Genomic DNA, 20369 nt, shown 5'->3' with positions numbered 1-20369 from the left:
CAACAACAATTCTTTCCTCGCCTTGTAAATTTAGATTCCTGTAATTCTCAACTTCTTCTGCAAGGAAAACTCTTCAAGGACATCAGTTGAACCAATGCAGTGCATTCGACATCGAGCGAAAAAATTTCGTTACATTGTATGACAGTTAAGACGTCAGCGTCGATTTCCTCCTCGCCGGGACGCAGCGAAACGATGATCGTTTGCAAGGGTGAACAGAGACACCGTTTACAACCGCCCTTCTCCCTTTCTTTCAATACCTTAATGTCAGCCAGCGTTACGAGCCTTTGTCTCCGAGTCACTTCCTCCCCTCCGCCCCCTGTCGCCGGTGCAAAGGGGTTTTCACCGCCGCTTGAATCCTACTCGAGGATGAAGCTTTATTTAGCAGATGATATTTACGACTTCCAATCCTGCGAGACCCTCCCAACTTTTATATTGTCTTTGGCAAAGTTCGCCGCTGTTGCCCGGACCGTTTTCCTCCCTTCTTTCGTCGAGCTCGATTCGTGCGCCGGCAGCGAAGATGCTCCTGACGATTCGAAAGGTGCACGAGAGACGTTGACTGGGAACGCAAATCGCAGCTTTGGGAAGATGTCCATGGCATTGGAATCTTCTTTCAACGTGTGCGTTTCTAGGTTAAAACTTCACTTTTTTACCTTTAAACTAAAAAACACTTTATTACTCATTCTAATCTTCGTCTTAAATTTTAAGAATTCGAATAACACTTTGTCAATTATTCTGAGTTTCTTCGTGCGTTTTAAGGATTACCGGATCCCTTTATTCATCGTTTTAAGTTTCTTCTCTTCTCTTGACCGGAAATTACTTGAAAATTCGCAAAGTCCGGATAAAATTTCAACGTCATCCGATACTTCCCTCCATTAAACATTTCGAGCAGTCAGCTTGAAAACAAATACGCGTACATGTCTGTCTTATCGTCGAGCCACCCTTCGTTCGAGATTGTCATCCGGGCTACGAGCAGCTGTAAACACCAGCGGCAAACATAATATAACGAACGCTCCAGGCTATGCGTGAAACAAACCTTCTCTCTTATAGTTATTCCTGCGTAGACGTTAATCCTTGCTGAAGAAATTTTTTGAATAGACGTCGAACAAGTGCCGCAAAATCGCTAAAGAAGAGATTTAATAACAGTGACGTATATTATTTTGTTTGATCTGTAATATCATCGATAATATAAAGAACACAGGTTGTGAACTATTAAGTACAATGCACTTTCGGCCTGCCTTTGAGATCTTGTTCAAAAAACAAATTATTTATATTACAATCTGAAAGGTTTAAAAAGATCTATTATAAACGATACAAGTGCTAATTAAATAACAATGTAACATAAATATAATATAAATTTATGTAAAGAATGAATACAACTTTTTGTACTACGCACATCACACTTCAGAATAAAAATATTGTCAATTTCAATAGGTAAATTATTTTGTATTAGACGATAATCCAAGGTGCAGGAACACTGTGACATAGACAGAGTCAATGTCACGAGTCATATCCGAAACCTAAAAGCTCCGATAGTTTATTCAGGACAAAAAAAAAAAAATAAATTTTGGCTGACGTGTGGCGAGCAAGTAGTACAGACTAAACACGACGCCACATCGCATCGTCCGGCGTAAAAACGAAAACCGGCGCACGCTAAATCAAAAACAATCGAATACGCGCAGAACTTTAACGTACGCAAACTTTCAACGACTGCCATCGATTTTATCCGATGGTAACACGACGCGGCTGCTCGATCCTTTTCTTCCCAAAAACACCGAGGACAGACTCCAACCTCCGATAAATTATACGTCGATAAATTAACGTTGTGCCCGTCGATAAAAATCGAAGATGCAAACCGACCACCCCGACGGTAACAGCGATTCATTTTTCATCGACCTAACCGAATTTGTCGAACTCGGACCCGCGCCAAGGGTGGGATCTAATTTTAGGGCCATTACGATGTATACGAGCCTTTCTTACCCTCCCAGACCGATGGCCGTGAACTATCATTTGTACGAATTACATCACCCCAGCCCTTATATTGGAGATCGTTTATTATTATTAGCATCGAACCCAAGGTTCCGTGATACTACCTCGAAAGGATGCTCGATTAATCCTCCGTAGATTCCACGGAAGATGTTGCGACGTTGCCCCACTGTTCGCTGCATAATGCAATTGGCCACGAGACCGTTTCAGGGGAATGCTCCAGTCAGTGTTCCGACAATGAACAACGGAATTGAATCGTGGCAAAGAAACGAAAATCGCTGATGAGTTTTCTATTCCGATCCGCAGTAACTCTCCGCTTCCAAGTTGCGAAACCACCAATCCACTAACAATCGGGATAGAAAAATTACATATTAATTATATTTAAATGTAATAGTTAAATGTATAATAATAGAATACTATAGAATGTTTTGAAATTGGTAACCACTACTTTCTGTACATTTTTGAAATCCATTTCTTAAAGAAATAATACCTACCGTTAATCCTGCGTAAAAATTGTCACTTGGAATCAGGGAATAATTGTATTTCTCGACGACCAGGATACACTATTTTTGGCTCGGCCGCAATCCCAGAATTCACCTCTTCCTGTCTCGAATTAAGACTCCACGGATTCGAAATATCCGCGAGACAGGTGTAGCTGATCAAAGTGGTGGGAGAGAGAGAGAGAGAGAGAGAGAGAGGGTTGGGGGCCGCAAATTATTTAAAGCTGGCCCGACCGTCTTCTGATCTTTTCCATCAGGTAGATGAACCCTTTCATCCTCAGGAGAGAGCATCAAGTCCGCTGATGGGGTTCGAGCAAGCCCCGATCCGCGACGATGAAAATTCTATACACGTTACATAAGAGGAAGGCGAGAGACTGGTACGTTAAAGAAATTAGAGAGATAATTCCTGGGACGAATACCCAATTTACCCTTTCGTCCGTTGCCGAGCGTCCTGGCCTTATTATCTAAAGTGCTCGGCTGCCAGCGGCTGGGGAATAAAAAAAGAAACAGAAAAAATAAAAAGAACATGGCACCCTCGGCCCCGAGAGCCTTCTGACAGCAACGCGGAGGGTACCAGCGCACGGGTGGCGGCGGGGGTCGCAAAGACAAAAAGTATTAAAGGATACCTCGAAGCTTCTCTTGCGAGCGTCGCCCGGAACTCGCTAGCAGGAGATGTTGGCCAACTTTTTTCGGCTCCTATCATTTATTCACGCCAGAGTTATTTTCCTCCGTGCTTCAACGCCTGCGACCCCCGGTGTGTTCTTCTTTCCGCGGGGCGGTAAAGGGGTGCACACCGTCTCGCTTCAACCCCTGAATCTCCGTCGTGTTCTTAAACCCCTAGTCGATGCTTCTCCCGCGTTTCTTATCTACCTTTCCAGTTCGTCTACTGTTTCGCCGATTTGGAACCTTCCGATCGAGGTGAAATTAAAAATTCGAATACCAGTTAACGGTAAGTCGATTATTTTGAAAATTAATAATTTTCCACTACGTATATGCGATGCGAAGCCCGTGCACGTTTCGCGCGATCGCGCGTCCACAGGGCCCGCGTAAAATGAATCCTTGTATCGAGGAGAAGTTCCGAAACCACGGGCCATCGATTCCATCGAGATCGGTGAAAAAGAGATCGAGCCACAGGCCGCCACCGCGATTGAAAGAACGGCCCCCCCAATCATCCCCTGGAAATGCATTTTCCGTCTCTCTGGCTTCTGTGCCGGACGCCGTGGCGGCGGTTTCGGGCATGGCTTCATACGAACCTGCACACACCGCCAGAGGAGAGGGCCAGTCTTTGTCGCTATTTTGGGGGATGAACGAGCCGGGGACACGAATACGAGTTCGATCGATGAATCACTCGACGTGCACCGTTGACGTTGACGCGGAATGAGAGCGCCAACCGGGACAAACGGAGAGAGACAGAGGAAAAGAGCGAGAAACTCGGCGAACGACGGAACGGGACGAGGATAGTCGACAAGGGATGACGGTCAAGGAGGGTGGTAGGGATTCGCGGGAGGGTTTGGATGCACCCTCTCGCATATATACGACAGCAGCTCACCGGTTGCGGGTGTAGAGTATGCAGGTGCGGGTGTATTAAAAAGGCGGGGGTGGCTGCGGTCGCGTACCAATCACCCGACGGGGATGAGGGGGTCGAAAGGTGGTCTGGGGCGGCTGGATGGACGGGGGCAGTCACGGTGGAGAGAGGGATCATACAGAGACGGTTTGTTCCGAGAGAGAACACGCCCGGGCCACGCAACCCCCGTGAAATTTTAATCGTGTCGTCATTGGGGTAGTTTGTTGCGATAACCCGACCAGCATGGACGTGTACGGGTTTCCCCAGAAAAAAAAAGAGACCGCTGACCGGTGATGCTCGCCCCGAGCCTGTTAGTCCGTTATTTTTTTCTCTTTCAGGCGATTCTGCGGGACTGAAAATCCGTGGTGATGTCTTACGAACCCCGTTTGATCGATTCTTTTGGAATCGATGGTGACATTTCGATTCGGCGAAAGTAACATGGTAAATCGAAGAAGTCTTTTGAAGTGTCTCTAATTTCTCAGCCCTTTCTTTCTAGGACTATTCGAGAAACGAAGAGTTACGAATTTAACGGATATTAGATGCTTGAGAATATGAAAATCGTTGATATTTCCTTTCTTAAACATAATAAACGTAATTGCTCTTAGAAAGTAAAATTATGATTGTTATAGAGAAGTACCTATTCTATTTTGTGGTTAATATACGAAAGCAATAATAGACTCGTAGGAGTCAAGTAATGGAGTACGAAGCCTTCGGAAACGACGTTTTGGTCATCTTACATGGACTCCGCACCGAACATTTACGTATGTACAATAATTAAAATAACGTAAAAATTTACATGATTACAGATAAAAAGATTCAAAGAACGAAAAATATAATAAATTAGTGCACTACGAAATACAAAACTGACCTGAATGAAGCATACCGTTTATGTGCAATTATAAGTAGATAGAAAAATACCAAAGTCAAATAATTATAGAGAAGTAAAAATATGAAAGATAATAAAAGTTAATATATTGTCAAATTGGTATAACAATTTTTTTTTAACAAACACAGTTTCTGTTTCATGAACTCGTCCTTTAATTTACCACATATAGGGGATCTTTGTGCATTTAAATCATTTTCTCATTCCAATTTATTTACATACTCGGAATGCATTTTTCGGAGGGTTCGGTAGAAATCAAATAATTAAAAAGTTCCAATGTCATGTTTAATTACCTTTCGTCGATATTTACGTGGGAAAACAATCCAACAAAAAAATTCTTCCTCCTTCGTTTGCACTTATTAAATATAAAACACTTATAAGAAAGAAATTAGACACTTATTTATATGTCCCACACCATGTCTAAAAAACTAAAAAGAACGTCCGTCAATGCTTCTTGAAAGTAATTACGATAAATAAATAAATAATAAAATAAAGAGTTGTTTGTGGTCTCTTCTTAGCTTCGTCAGCATCACGGTAGATCCACCCCTGTTGTTTACTATTCTCCCGTCCGCACGACCAGATTTTTACTTTTCTTATCAACGATTTGTAGCGGGAATATTGGCCAATCGTAATTAGCGCCGTCGACGGAACACATTTTCATCGGTGAACGCACCGATGCATACGGACCACGGTTGAATGCGTCGCTTGAAAGATTCATGGAGAGGCGGTGCGCCGGCATTATTGCTCATTTGATCGGCCGCGCATCGCAAAATAATGTAGAAAATTGTTTTGCGGTCTTTTTATCTCGATTTCAGAGACGTGACGGCTGACACTGTGACAGGAGAACAAGCGGATGGGACGAGAGCTGGAGAGAGGGAGAAAAAGCACGAAAGGGAGAGAGAGAGGGTGGTTGGTGTATGCTTTGTGTGTCCCATCAATCACGCGGACCTTTTCACCGACCGGATATCGGGCCTGCCCGTTTTTGCGTGCGGTGCATCCCGCTCGATTGCAATCGCGGCGAATTATTGAATCTGCTGCATCTCGTCTGCGCGGATTAGGTTGGGTTAGTTCGCACGCGCTGCCGCGACTTCCCAGGGACGATTTTCCATCACGAGACGCGGTAAATATTTCTGTAAAAGCTTACGATTATCTTTTGCAAATACGTAATCAATCTTAACAATTTCTCGATGCTTTCCATAAAGGAGCTTTTTGTTTTTGGTACCTTTTTCATTCGATAACAAAATTCACTTGTCAGAGTAATCGTGTTGTACGCTAAAGGACATCGTCATTTACGTTTAATTGCAATACCATTTAAATCAAGTTAAAAAATCGAATTTATTCTATGATACTTGTGTTTGATTAAAAAACAAAATCCTAAAGTCCTTTCGGAAATCTCTTTACTTTGTAATAAAAGTACAGGATTACTTTAAAATCAACCCCCTTCGAACGATTAACCTAGCTATGGTTTTTTAAGAAGTGGCTTCACTCCTAAACCGATGGTTACCAAATCGATGAAAAGCATTCGAAGCAAAGCCTGTATATCGTATTGTATTGTCCAAAATTTTATCCATTTCATCGACGTTACATAAACGTGGAATGTGTGAAAAGAGGGTGGAATGCGCGTAGCATGCGAGAGCGATTTGAGTGGAATTTGTGGAAAAAATCTGTCAAAAAAGTGTAATGCAGAATAAGCGTGGCATGTGTAAACGTTTAGTGCGAATCATGAAAACGCGTCTATAATAAGAGTGGATCGCGAAGAGGAAGTGTGCAGTAAGCATACTTTCGTTATCCGTGAAGTATATAGAAAAAGGTTAGAACACGTGTAGAATGAATGCAGAATCTATCTATAATCTATAAAATATGTTTGGAGTATATCGAAAATGTTCGGAATAATTGCAGAGGTGTGTAATGTATAAAATATAAAGTCATTGTTAAATGTACGTGGGATGTATGTGAAATGTGTGTGGCACGTATGGAGTAAGGGTGGAACGTGTAAAGAAAGTCGGGAATGAGCGTAGAATAAGTGAAGAATGTCTGAAATTAGAATAGGATGTGTGCGATATGCGTTAATAAAGTGTAGAACAAGTGTGAAATATGTGGAGAAGGCGAGGAGTAAGTCCGAAATTTACGTAGAGTACATATGCAATTTTGAAAATGTGCAATTAACATTAATATTTTGTAGCACTTTCTAGTGATGGGTGAATTTCCTCGCTATACAAATTCCACGCATACTCCTTCCTTTTGCTCGCATCTCACACTAATCCAAAACACATTATTCGCGGAATGCAACTACGATCATCCAACCTTTTCGTGGTACACCTTAGATAAGCCTGGTGACAATATCACAGATCCGATTTGGTATCAAAAGACCCGAATTCAAGGTTTGCTTTCATTCCCGATAACTCTATGACGAATATCGTAGTTTCGTCCAGAAACGACCAAAATCAAAGTTAAATTCCATAGGTTAACGTTACGTTGATAAACGTTTAAGAGAAAATTTGATAAATTCCATAAAAGTATAAAAGTTTCCAAAAATTTGACATGGTGGATCCCGGTAGTAACATTCATAAGAAAAACCACCTCCATGTTAATCGCTCGATAGGACATACAATTTAAGACTGTAAGCTTCAAAATGCATTTCTCGATATCGTTACACGGCCATTTTCTTTCAGATAGCACACTTTTTAAGATCAGTAACTTGCAAATCTTTAATTTTGTCGCATAATGTATTGTTCCTATGGCACTGTGGATAATTACTAGACGATCGATGTAGTGAATGCGTTGAACGAATATGGTCATTCGTCGAACACGCTTAATAAAAACGACTGTAAGAACTCTGCACGCGACACGTGCCAAGTGCCCCAGCGTCGAAAGGGTTAATATTAATACCAATAAGTTAGGTCGCTCGAGCGAGCCAGGTTTCTCGTCACCAACGACTGCTATCTCGCTAGAAATGAATCCCGAAGATTTCAGGGAAACAAACAGTCTAAGTGCTTAATATAACAGCGTATAGTATGTACTTACTGGTCGATGATTGGGTCCAGGTTTCCGGGATTCGTCGAAGACAACGCTGCGTAAGAAGGTGTGGTATTCGTGGAACGGATGATATTACGTTTATTTGATGACGTACTTATTAAACAGTGAAAGATTTCGGTCTCGAGCCCAGTCATGCTAACGCTCGTCGATCTGCTCTGTCACGGCCGATTAATGTTCCTCGTAAAAAAAGAAGGAGCAGCGTACAGGGATGTGACGCAATCTGGACTCGGAATCATCGGGACTGTTATATTTACAACGGCACGAGTGTACCCCATTCTTGACGAAGAAGCTTCGAACGACCCCCGACACGCACGGATGGTTAAACTTTTTTGAATCAACAGCCGATCGACAGCCGGTCTAGCTTGTCTCTCGCGTCGAACAGTTCTCTGTACAGAACTCTGTAGACTCTACAGTGTAGAGCCACGGCGAACTGATTCTTTACGATCATCGGTCTCGGTGTGGCGAGGGTCGTTAAGATCGATTAGTCTCACTCGAAATGACAATGGGTAGTGCTTAACACGTAACGGTAACCTAGGTAATAATTGGACGCCGGTTATATTTACATATTATACGAACGTAAACCCTGGTTAGTCCTCGAGTCCTTGATAGTTCCTGGCCGGTTCACCAGGCGCTAAGCTTTTCGCGGCTGAACCCTGATTCAGGATCGTGTACATTCAGTCGGAACGATTACAGATTCCCTCGTCAGAAACTAGGCCGGAACGCGACGCACAAACGCTAACGATAACCGAGACGATCTACGTCGATGGAGATCCCAGCGAATTTACAGGACGCTCGAGGACCTCTGCAGCCAGAAATCCTTCGAGTCGAGAATTTCATGCGAATCTCTAGTAAGGTCTCCAAACGTGCCTGGGTTTAGGGGTTCTCTCTCTTCTGGGCCTGACTTCATCCCTCTCAACGTCGGTATCATCATCCTTCTTCCTGGTGGTCAGGTCCTGCCCTACGTTTTCCTTGTCCTGTCCCTTCTTCGTGCTGAGATCCACGGTGCCTTCCAAACGGATCTTCACCGCGATGTCTCCCCGACGAGGGATCTGCTCGTCGCCGGACGCTTCTTGATCGTTGGAGTTCTCCATGCTAGGCCTGAGATGAACAGTGGCGTCCTGGAACGTGGCGTCGGCGTCGTCCGCGTCGCTTCTGACCGGTGAAATCCTCGGGGAGTCTTGCTCGGGTAGAGACTCGTCGCTTCTCACGCGATCCCTGTTCTGATCGCATTCGTTCCTGTCGTCGACTTCTATGCTTCCGTCAGGACTGTCCAAGCCGGATCTACCTAGAACGTCCTGATCGTCGTCCCGCTGTTTTTCTTCTTTCACGCCAGTTTCGGGGCTGTTGCTGCTGCTTCGAAGCTTCCTCAATTCTTCCAACCTGGCCTGATCGGGCCTCTGCAATCGCTGCTGGGCCATCCTGAGTGCCAGAGCGTGCCACTCGGGCTCCAGGATGTACTGCTGCGTATGGTAGAGAGGATTGTAGAGCCAGGAAGACTGCGGCAGCAGCGGGGCGAATATCGATCCGAAGATGGACCCTGTGGCTCCCAGAAGTTGAAGACCTACCATTGGAACAACGAATAATTGGTCAAAGGATATTAAGAAATTTGGTTCGAGACCGAAACGTGTATGAAAAAATAATGGTTAGAGTTGATATATGTGGATCTTTTGCGTTATTTAACCGTTTATTTACTGAATTTTTCAAAGGTTTTTAAAATCTAGGCGTCCATCTTGATCTTCGCAATAGGTTTCAAAGCGTTTAATTAATACAGTATCGCGAGAAAATTGACGGGACTTATAAGACGCGCCAGTGAATAAAGGGTTAACGCCATAACTCAAAACTGTATCTATTGCGTGTTAGGAATACGTTGGAATATGATGTGCATCTACCAATTGAACTTTGAAAAAATTGCAAAGGCAGCAACAAACAAATGCGTATACCGTTATTTTGTGCGAACAATAAAACAGTGTGTTAGTAAAATAAAGGTTGCGTCGTGAAATGTAACCAACGATACCTTGGAAGTGAGAATGATGTCCGGACGGGCTGGGGGTCGTTGTCGTCGTTGTGATCGTCGTCGACTCTGCCGGCGGTGTGGGCGCCGCCACAGCGGCCGTCGTAAGCAACCCTGGCCCAGGATTTCCAGGTGACGACGTCGGCGTCACCTCCCTCACGGAGACGCTGATCGGACCCAAATCGTTCCTGGACGACTCTTTAAAAATACCAATTCGTGTTCTCTCAATAACGAACGAACTGTAACTGAAAATCGTTCGATCTTTCGATACTGCTACTCGGTTACGACATTCTTCTCGAAAAGAAGCTGAGACTGACTACGACAGATTAGACCCTCGGATTCTACGCTACTGCGTCAACGATGTCGCAAACATAAGAATCGGGACGTTGGTAAGAATGCTAGGTGGAGTTCTTACCATTATTAGGTCCAGGTAATCTAGGTGATCTCTGCTCGATGCTGTGGTGGAAGGGATTGAAGGCCGACGCACCAGCTGTCGGAGGATGCGTGTGCGAGTGGTGACCAGGAGGTGGTGGAAGACAGTGCGACGGCAAAGACCCTCGAGGTAAGCCACCCCATCCCTGGCCTGCTCCCTGCTCCAGACTCAGGTGTTGCAAACCTGTGCAATCGAAGAGATTTAAAATTATGTCTGTTGGATGGTTCGAAGTTTTAGCCGGTAGAGAATCGGTAGGTATTGTTCAAACGGAAACTCTTCTACTTCTTCCATACTAACAGGAGCTGCGAGGAAAAATTAGTTCCTTGGAGTGCCAAGTGGTGTAGATTCTATCGAGTATTCAAATATTTGTATTGGATGGATAAACGATATAAAATATTTGTAGATCCCTTTATCTTAGCTTTTCAAGATAGCTTTGTGATTTTAGGAAATTATACGCGAAAAGCAACGTTCAAGTTATGCAATCAAAAAGGCGAAAACGATCTCGAGAGAGTAGAGTTTGTCGACGTTCTTAAAGGAAGGATCAATCGCGAGAACGCAATAATCGCGACAAACGTGGCTGAAACGATTGCGCAATAGAGGTCGGCGATACATAACCCACGTCGGACTCGTTAGAAAAGAAACGTGTTTCCCGAGGTGATCTGGAAACGTTATATAACGTCAGACCGATAAGCGATCGCCGAGTGACGGACAGAACTACAGAAACGTTTCCCTTTGACGTAGCGAGCAGTTTGACGTGGATGGACAGTTAAATTTATCCAACAGAGAATAGAGGAACGATCGATCACCTTTTTTCAATGGGTAGCCAATACCGCGCTCGACCATGGGATCGGGTTTGCGTGTGCAGGTATGCAATTAAATCCACGACATCGGAAGAATTAATCTGTTCGAGCGCGATTACACTGGTCACGGTCTCCCTACTCTCGTTTCTTCCTCCGAGCGGAAAAGGCGAACGAAATTCCGACGAGCCAAGTATTCCGTAGAGAAAAATCACCTTCTCGCGGAGACATATCGTGGCGAGACGTTATGGGTGGCATTCGTAGAAAAAGTTTCTCGCCGTTATCTACGTTCTACTTACTCGTACCATAGTAATACCATATTCCCCGTACTCCGGGACTGTCCTTCCCCTTTTCCCTGCGATATCTCGAGGCGTCTGTCCGAGGAACGGGATGACCCACCGGTAAAGAAAAGAACGTCTTGTGCGCGATAAAAATTTCAAACGACAGAACGAAAGAGAAACGACTAATGAAAGGAGTTAGAAAACCACGGCTCGTTCGTGTTGAATGGCGCGAGGGTGTGGGTCGAAGGAGGAGTAAAAGTGAAGCCCGTAGTCATCGGGTACGGTATCGGTTTTTCGAAACACCTTGATCAATAGCAGATTATACCGTCATCTGTGCGGGGCAGTTTAAAAATTCCGTAAAAGCTCCGAAGCCACCGGTATGGTGGGTAGGGGATCTCGGCAGCGCGGCAGGTAGGGGAGGTTCGACGTCGGGTGGGGAGGGTTGTCTGGTCACTGGAACGTGGGCGTGGCGGTCGGTGGCTGCAGTTGCGCGGATTCGAGGAGCTGTGGTCCCCACCAGTCGCGCGACACCCAGCAGCGGGGATGGAAAAAGCTCGGTAGGGGCCGAAGGGGTGATTTTTAAGCCCTCTTTAAGCCGCGCTTGCCAGAGAGGACACCACTATCTCGCGTTCTACCACACCAGCGCGGAACGCCGAGCAGCCCAGCTGGAAGCTCGCATGGAGAAAGAGGGAGACACGACGAGAGAGAGAGAGAGAGAGAGAGAGAGAGAGAGAGAGAGTAAGAGAGCTTGTAGCTGCAGCTACTTTATGAGGGGATTAAGAAAACGATAAGAGGCGCGCGAAAGCTGCGCTGCCAGCGAGCTTAAAGAGGCCAAGGGTTTCCGTGTACCTGATGCGCCGTAAGCGGAGAGTCTGCTCTGACTGTTTTCTGAGAAAATCCTCGCTCGATCTTCCCCGCTTTCTCGAAGCGGAAAAATGAACGTCGCATCGTTCGCTATTTCGATAATTGATTTCCGACGAATCTTCGTCACATCGAGTATGGAAATAATTTGCATACCGTTAGGGGTTAATTCCGTCTTTTCTAATCGTTGTCAACTCGGAGAGCTTTCGCGTTTAGTCGCGAGGTCTCGGTGTTTAACGGTGAGCGCGAATCTATTTCAAACTGCTCGTAACATACTTTCAATTTAATAAACCCCCAAAATGCCTAGCACCCTCTTACAACGGCGCTCGCGTGCCGGGACGGGGAGGGTGGCGGGCGATAATTCCGAAAACAAATGAAGACTAATGAGGGGAGAACCTGGCGAGATCTCTGAAAGAGTCGGAGAGAAAGAGACGGAAGGCCCGGAGAGAGCTGAAAGGGTTCAAGGAGCTGCTACCCTTTAAAGGGTGAGAAATGTTAAGCTTAAACGTTACGGCCCTAGGGTTAGTTGCCTTTATGTGTGCCTTCCGTTGGGGTACCGAAGCTTTAAGGGATGATGTATTATCGAGCAGCGTGTTCAAAATGTGCTCCGGTATTTTAGCTGGCGTCACATTGGGTCCTGGTTAACGTTACGTCCCGATACTCGATGAGTCTAATAACGAACCTCCGCGAAAGACTTTGAAAATTAATTAACCATTCGCGCTACCGTGTCCAGGAAAAGCTTCGAGGGAAAAGAACGATACAAAAGAGAAATATAGGTTGAAACGACGAAGAAACAGTCTAGAAAGTAACACGAGTCTAGATCTACTCGTAAAGTTGATAACAAACGAGTTAATTATCTTATCCTGACACCATATTTCGAACAATATTCGCGGAAGGTGAACAACTGTAAATAAAGAACCTTAGATGTTACATGGATTTACGATGGAACAATTGGCGTTAAATTAGCATTACGGACACTTGCTAAAAATGTATGGCGACTTCCTTAAATTTACTCGACGCCAATAATATTAATTACGAAGTCTGCAATCGAATGAGAAAATACATGTTCCCCATTGTACGCAAAATTTATAAATTACCATTTTTACGTAATGCCTTGTTCGAGATAGGGAGCCCGGTCTTTACAGAAACCGAACTATGCTCATTTCTCCCTTCGTCGAGTAAAATGCGATACGACAAAAATACTAGGGATGCAGAAGAATAAACAACACCTACCCCCAAGAACCTTTTGTTCTTGCTTCGGAACAGACAGAAATTCCGCGCCGTCAAGAAACAGAAGCGAGTTACGTCTGTCACGCCTACGAGAGGGCCGTCGGCGTCGGCAGGGCAACTTAAGGGGCGTTTAAAGACGTTGGGCTAAAGTCTGACGGGCACCCCCGAAAGTAAAGAGTAAAGCCGGTCGTTCGGGGTTGCTCGCTTAAAATCCCTCCGCTCCGACGGCGCGGAGATACATAATAAATTAATTCGCGTATTTTCCTGTCCTCCTTATCTATTCAAATCTATGCAAAACAGGAGTTAAAACGCCCTTCTTACTCCTAAGGCGTTAACCCTTGTGGAGCCTGCACACCCTCCCCCTCTTTTCAGCTTCTTCTCTAACCCCCGTCCTTCGTCCCGGTGCCACCACCTCTCCCATCCCCCTCAGCCCCCTTACCGCCGTTCTAGCCTCTCACTACCGTCGGTTGGATGTCTTTGCACACCCACCCTTTGCGCCCGTTCTCATTATCGCGTCGCAGCAACCCCTAAAATGCCACCCTGGAAAGGTCCCTGGCACCGATCTAAGCTCTACGAGGAGATATTTCGAGAAAGGACGAGAAAATTGCTGTCTCTCTCTTGCTCCCTCTCGCGCCACCGCGTTTCATGCCCCTTCCCACGCTCGCCCCCACCCTCCTATCTTCTCTTATTTACGCTTGCATCCTCTTTGAAGTTACGGACGCGGATAAAAACGAAGAACTTTTTCGAAACGCTCATTGTACGCTCGCTATTCTCCCCGGGTCACGTCTCCGTGTGCACACCTTTCTTCTTCGCACCTCCGACACGATTGCGTACGTGGAATTAAAAATTGACGAGACTCGTCTTGGAATTTCTGCGACGACAATCGTCGAAATATTTTCCGTTCATTTCACAAGAATGAGAATAAATCTTATAGAACGGCGAAAGAATGTCCACCCTGCGTCTTCATTGGTATACGAGTGGATAGAATGCAAAATTTTCATTTATCCTTTAAACGTTATAAACAAATGAAATTATTACCGTTTTCATTCTCTATTTATGATTTCTTTTAAGACAGACGCATCGAATTGACCAAATCAATGATATAAAATCGGATAATAATTTTTCATTCGAACACTGTGACGGAACTAATTCAGATTTGTTTAAATAGATTCGAGAATATAAACGATAATTATCTCAAACATACAACTATTCGTAACTGACTAACTATTTAACCGCGGGACGATTTTTGCTGGAAATTCTAAGAGGCGTAGAGGTGTGAAATTAAAAAAAGTATCAGCTTATAGGGAATGATAAGGCGGAACCTTTTATATTTACGGTTTATTTATAGGACGTTTAGTTTCAAAAATAAAAATTAAAAATTAAAAGACCTTTTTCATGAGATCTTATAGTGGTCTCATCATGTTGCTGTTGTCTTGAAGAAAAAAAAACATGGGTTGAACAATCGAATTAAAAAAAAAAAGGATCACTCTCGCGACTCGATAGCGGAAAGAAATTACAAATCAATGCCACCGCATGTAAGTTCGCCGTATTTATCCATCTCCGCCGTCTTTATGGGTTTTTGTGTCACGGATAGGAGAGAAGACGACACGAACAGGGGGATGAAGAAGAACGGCGCAGGGTATCATTAGTTACCGTCGTCTCCGCCGAAAGGTTCTGGTCACCGAAGCTGATTAAAAGACGGGGCACCCTGGGACACCCTTGCAAGACACGCAGGAGGGTGAAATGTGACGCGAATTTAAAGGATCCGCCGTGATTTGACGCAGGGGTGGACAGGACCAGCCCTTAAAAAGGGAACCTTTAAGGATCCAGCACCGCACTCGTGAAGGGTTACTTGGTTTTCCGTGTACCTGAAAAGGTCCTTTACGGGCAACCGGAGAGTTCGTCTTCTCTGAAAACCAACCCCCTCGTCTATTCAATCCAAAGACGTTTCTCTCGCGAATGTTTCACGTGAGATATTACCAACTAATTTATCCTATGTCCGCAAATTTCTTAAATATAAATAAAATTTCTCTGACTTCTTCGTTCAATTCTCCGTGCTTTAAAGCATAACATTCGAAGAGAACGCGAGAAATCGTTGCTCGAGGAAGCCAATTCCTCTTGAATTTTCGATTGGATGATGCTTCATTGATGAAAGTTAAACGTAAGTTACTCAAAACTAAATGCGGTACGATTCTACAACTCACCCTAAAGTTATTGATCAATTTTTAAATATTATAGTGTAAATAAAGTTTGCAATAAATGTCCATGAAATGGAGAAAGTAGATTGATCATTGACAGGAATAATGAAGGGAGGGAGGGTTCTGTTTAAAAAGGTCGCGAATTTACTGAGAAACGATTCAAGAACGAAGCGAGAGTTTTAAACTGAACGTTCCTAACAATCTCCCCCAAATGAGGTAAAGGCCACCTTATTGAAACAGGGGTTGCGATTTTTCCGGTACTCCCCCAACCCCTGGTAGGCGGTTAATTGACACTGGAGGGTGGGAGGAGGGTGGTAGAGAATCGAGCTGCGCGAGCTGTTCTTGTTAACTCGAATCCCGGGTCTTGCGATTTTTCATCCCCTTAGCCAGACTGACAAAGACGGCCTCTCGGGAGACACGTGATCAGGGTGTTTTCGTTCTTGGACAATCTCAGCGAGGATCTTTCGTGTATTGCCAGTCACCGAATACATTAATTTTCTTCGCGTTAAAAGACGTCACGCGCCAAAGTCTCTTTCCCCTTTATACTTCTCTCGATCCACGCTCATGTAAATTGAATCGTAGAAACGCGAGGCAACGTAACCTGTGTTATCGACTGTTATTGCGATGCCAGCAGGTAAGGGGACAAGATCGATACTTGCAAATTGAAGAAATCTCGCACAAAAAATCGGCGGGATTATCCAATTGGGTAGAATGAAAACATCGACCATCGATAATCGATTGATGTAGGCGAAACGGAATGGAGAGTAACTACCCGAAGAAAGCTCCCAATGTAAACATTTTATTTGTTAATATTTAATTGTTGTCCAAGAAATTTAAAAATAAAAATTTGTTACGAAGCTTCAAATTTTTCACTAAGGTAAGCGAGAAACTATCCTCTAAATCTTGAAAGAAAGCGACGTCAAAGTTTTATACAATTTTACTGTTTTAGTAAAGTTGCATATACAGTAAATATTTCAACTTTACGCAAGTCGTTCAAGATACACAAGTCTAATAATATACCTTGCAACCCTCTGCTGCTCCTGGCCTGATACAAAATTCAACAGAAATATCTAAGCCAATCACGTTTTTGTCGAGCAAATGTGTTGCATTCTATACACGGCAAAGGAACCAGAACAATGCGAGCAGAATAGCCGCGAAGACACCCGACGCGCCGAACTTCGACTTTGTCGGTGAGACCATAAAATTCAACCGTCCCCTCGAGGTAGGCCCGAACGAAATTTAATAACATCCCCCTAGTTACACCTCAATGGGCACCTTAACAACCCCTGCTCGGGTAGCCAGCCGTCTCTCGACGCTTTCCACCCCTCTTCTTATCAACCCCACCGGTGCGGATATCTAATAAACCAGCACTTGAAACACATCTTTATCCGAGCAGCGATACACCGCCCCAGCGAGGGGTGGCGAAAGTTCAAAAGCTGGCCGACTGACCCCGCGGCGAACTGGACGGAGGCGCAACCTGTGCGCGGAACGACGAACTACCAGTGAAAGGGTTGAAAAAGTGGCGGACATCGTTTGGGAATAAACCAATCGATATGCAGGTGATGTCGGTCGCGACTGCAACAAGCTGCACGACCCAGTTTCACGTGTGCACGCGCGTCTCCTTTTGCCCTAAAACGACTTATGCTTTACCAATTTAACTTCTGGGATCATTCGAGACTCCTCTCGAACTTATATTTGATCAAATTCAAATGTAGAAAGTGTTTGAGAAATGATTTGAATAAGTTTTAATTTACTTGGTGCATTCAACAAAAGTTTTATTTTATTCTGTCGAAAACATTTTTTTTATTCGTATGATTTATACGAATTTGTAATATCTATAAAAGAAGTATGATGCTAAGTCTGAATTATATTGATATATTTTCTAGTCTTTCTTTCTAGAAAGAATCGTCGAGCAATGTCATATTAAAGATACGTAACTATTTTACGGAATCGATGTTCCACGAAGTATACGAGAAATTTGTTAAAAACATATCGAGAACAGTAAAATAAATTTACAATTTTTTGTTGCCGAATGATTAATTTATTGGTGCAGATTATCACCTGCAAACAGTATATTAATTTATTAGATGACACATTACGATTAAATTAATTTTCATTTCTTTAATGATATTATGATATTTGTATGTCTTGTACCCTTAATTTTTCACAATAGAAGCTGAATCATAATTATTATTAAATTAAGTATAAGTTAATTATTTAAAAAGACAAAGTAGATATGAATAATGTAGAAAGACGCAAGGTTCAGAGGGCATGTATTAACATTTACGAAGATAAAATGAAATTGACAACTTTCCCATTTGTTTGCAAAAGATTGATGCTTGTCCAACGTCCTGGAAACATTTTAAGTCAATATTCGCTAAGCTGACGAAGATACAAAGCCCTAATTGAAATACGTTTGGCATTCTGGTTAACTGACGGTTACTTTGCTACCCACCTTCGTTATTCTATTTCACATTAGGAGAAGAAGAAAGAGAAACTGAATGTATTTAACTTTGTCAAACTTTAACATTTTCTGCACTAATTAAAAACGTGTCGCGTCTCGTGTATCCTCGAAGGGGGTGGAAGCAACGAGATAGAAACTTGTCGATACTTGTAAGCTGGTGATAAGTGTTGCAGTACATTGCGAATCAGATGGATACGACAGACGAGCAACTTCGCCGTATAATACAGCGCAGATCAAGAGACTTTACGACGAGACACAGAGCGGATCAAGTGACTGTTCATGACGACGAATGATAGGGAGTTTCTAAGCGAGGAGTTCCCTGAAGTCACGTGGAATTTCCAGTTACGAGTGCAACTACACGTACACATGTATATATAACCAAAAGTGTTAGGTTTCTTACAGATGACATCGCCGACCTTTAACTATGTAAGAACCGCTGCCAGATTAATCTAAACCGTAAGTTGGTTGAATTAAAGACGATAAATATTCCGTAAAGGAATATTTATTTCATAAAGTCATAAGTGAGCTTACTTTTCGCGATGATCGAGACGGATCAAATTTGTTGAATGATATTTTGATTAATAAAAAATATTTTCACTAAAATTATTATTATTAAATCTTGATCACGAATTCAATAATTTCATCGGTAACAGCCTAATAAAAGGAAAGTCGTAATATGGACTGGTAGGATACGAAAGTGACGGTATTCGATATATCCAGAGGGCCCGGTTCAGAGGGTCAAGAACTGTTGGCAAGAAGGCGGAGTGGGCACGTGACTTCGATCCTTAAAAATTTCGCGTTGAACGTCTTTCTATCGCATCCACATGCGCGTTCCTTTCCGCAGAATTTCCTGCACGGTGCTCCCATCGCGACGAGAACTCGCGTTCCTCGGTAATTCGATTTACCAGACTTGCAGAGCCACGTTACGAGACGGGCTGCGACGGTTCCGTTCGTGATTACCGTGGAAGAATTTTATGCAGGCGGCTTGGAAATTGTTGCGTCCGTCCTCGTTAGCTGAAATTACGATGGAAATCTGAAGGAAAGAAGAGAGAAGTCGGAAGAGAAACCGGGCGCGGCAGCCGTTGGTCCTTGATTGAGTAGACCACGGGGGATGGGAAAGGGCGACGGTGTGAGAGGTGAGGGGCGAGCGAAGGGAGGGACGAGAAATCGACGGCAGGACTGCTACTCCACACTACCCCCGGGGGCGGCAGGGAGAGAAGCTCCGTTAAGCCGCTTATCATGCCGAAACAATACACTGTCGGTGCACCAGTATCAGTACCCGACCCTCGCTGCTCGAGGCTAGTCCCATCAAAATTTCGAGCTTCGAACGAATTTGAATTGGAATCCGTGCCGCCGAACTAGCCCGTCGATGCTCCGCCACGAGAAAACCCTTTGGAAATTCGCCTGCGACGTCACTCGGTTACGATCGTGATTTGATAAAAATGGAACTCTGGCTGGTCCATGCGTTAGGCGTGGCTATCAGCGAAAACCGTCGACGATTATGGCTTCTTGGACAGCGAGACGCGTGAAACTTTCGTCGAAGGATAGCGGATGGCACAGAGGTATATCGATAGTTTGTTTAAAAAGTTTGAAAAATAGATGTAAAGATAGTACAACAAAGACTTCGCCAAGAATCGGGCAGTACAAAGATTAATCATATCTGAAGGGAGTAGAATTTTCTACGACTTTTTTTTTTATATTAAACGCGATCACCTGGTGTTACATTGCTTTTTTAGCAGCTACGAAAAGCTTGATGGACGAGACTCAAACTTCATCACGATCAATGGATGACTAAGCATTAGCGAAGTACATTAGCGAAACATTCCGCCCGTAGGAGTCGCATTCCATGAAAGACGAATCTCCTGAGCTCCGATCAGTGTAAATACCCAGTCACGTTGGCACGAGATAACAAGGTTCGTGTAGTAATAAGACGTCACTTTGTATGTCAACGGTATTGGTTAGTAATGAAATTTCGATCATATTCCACTGAAAGAAGATTATTGCCACGAGAAACACGTCTGAAAATGAAACTGTAATGTCGCTCGACTATGACTGTGAATTGATAAAAATGTAATTTTAATCTAATTTACGCTAGGTGTAACTACAAGGGAGAAGCTTGGAAAAATTA

At 43.9% G+C, this 20369-nt stretch overlaps 1 protein-coding gene across 2 annotated transcripts in view; it reads right to left on the bottom strand.

The window, feature by feature from the left end:
• Nucleotides 1–5121: 5121 nt before the first annotated feature.
• Nucleotides 5122–20369, bottom strand: part of LOC128873895 (uncharacterized) — a 35945-nt gene continuing 20697 nt past the window's right edge. The window contains exons 5-8 of one of the 2 annotated variants that reach the window (XR_008456513.1): nucleotides 10393–10593; nucleotides 9981–10175; nucleotides 7955–9527; nucleotides 5122–7877 (exon numbers count right to left, since the gene is read on the bottom strand). Coding sequence is in view for 1 of the 2 variants with exons in the window: in XM_054117880.1 (XP_053973855.1) it covers nucleotides 8812–9527; nucleotides 9981–10175; nucleotides 10393–10593 (1112 nt within the window). In the remaining variant the exon portion in view is untranslated. Of the gene's footprint in view, nucleotides 9528–9980; nucleotides 10176–10392; nucleotides 10594–20369 lie in introns of both variants that reach the window. The other variant, XM_054117880.1, reaches the window with a different exon arrangement.

This window comes from Hylaeus volcanicus, chromosome 3 (genome assembly GCF_026283585.1).
Source record: "Hylaeus volcanicus isolate JK05 chromosome 3, UHH_iyHylVolc1.0_haploid, whole genome shotgun sequence".
Classification (NCBI taxonomy): domain Eukaryota; kingdom Metazoa; phylum Arthropoda; class Insecta; order Hymenoptera; family Colletidae; genus Hylaeus; species Hylaeus volcanicus.
This window is presented reverse-complemented; position numbering and strand designations above follow the sequence as displayed.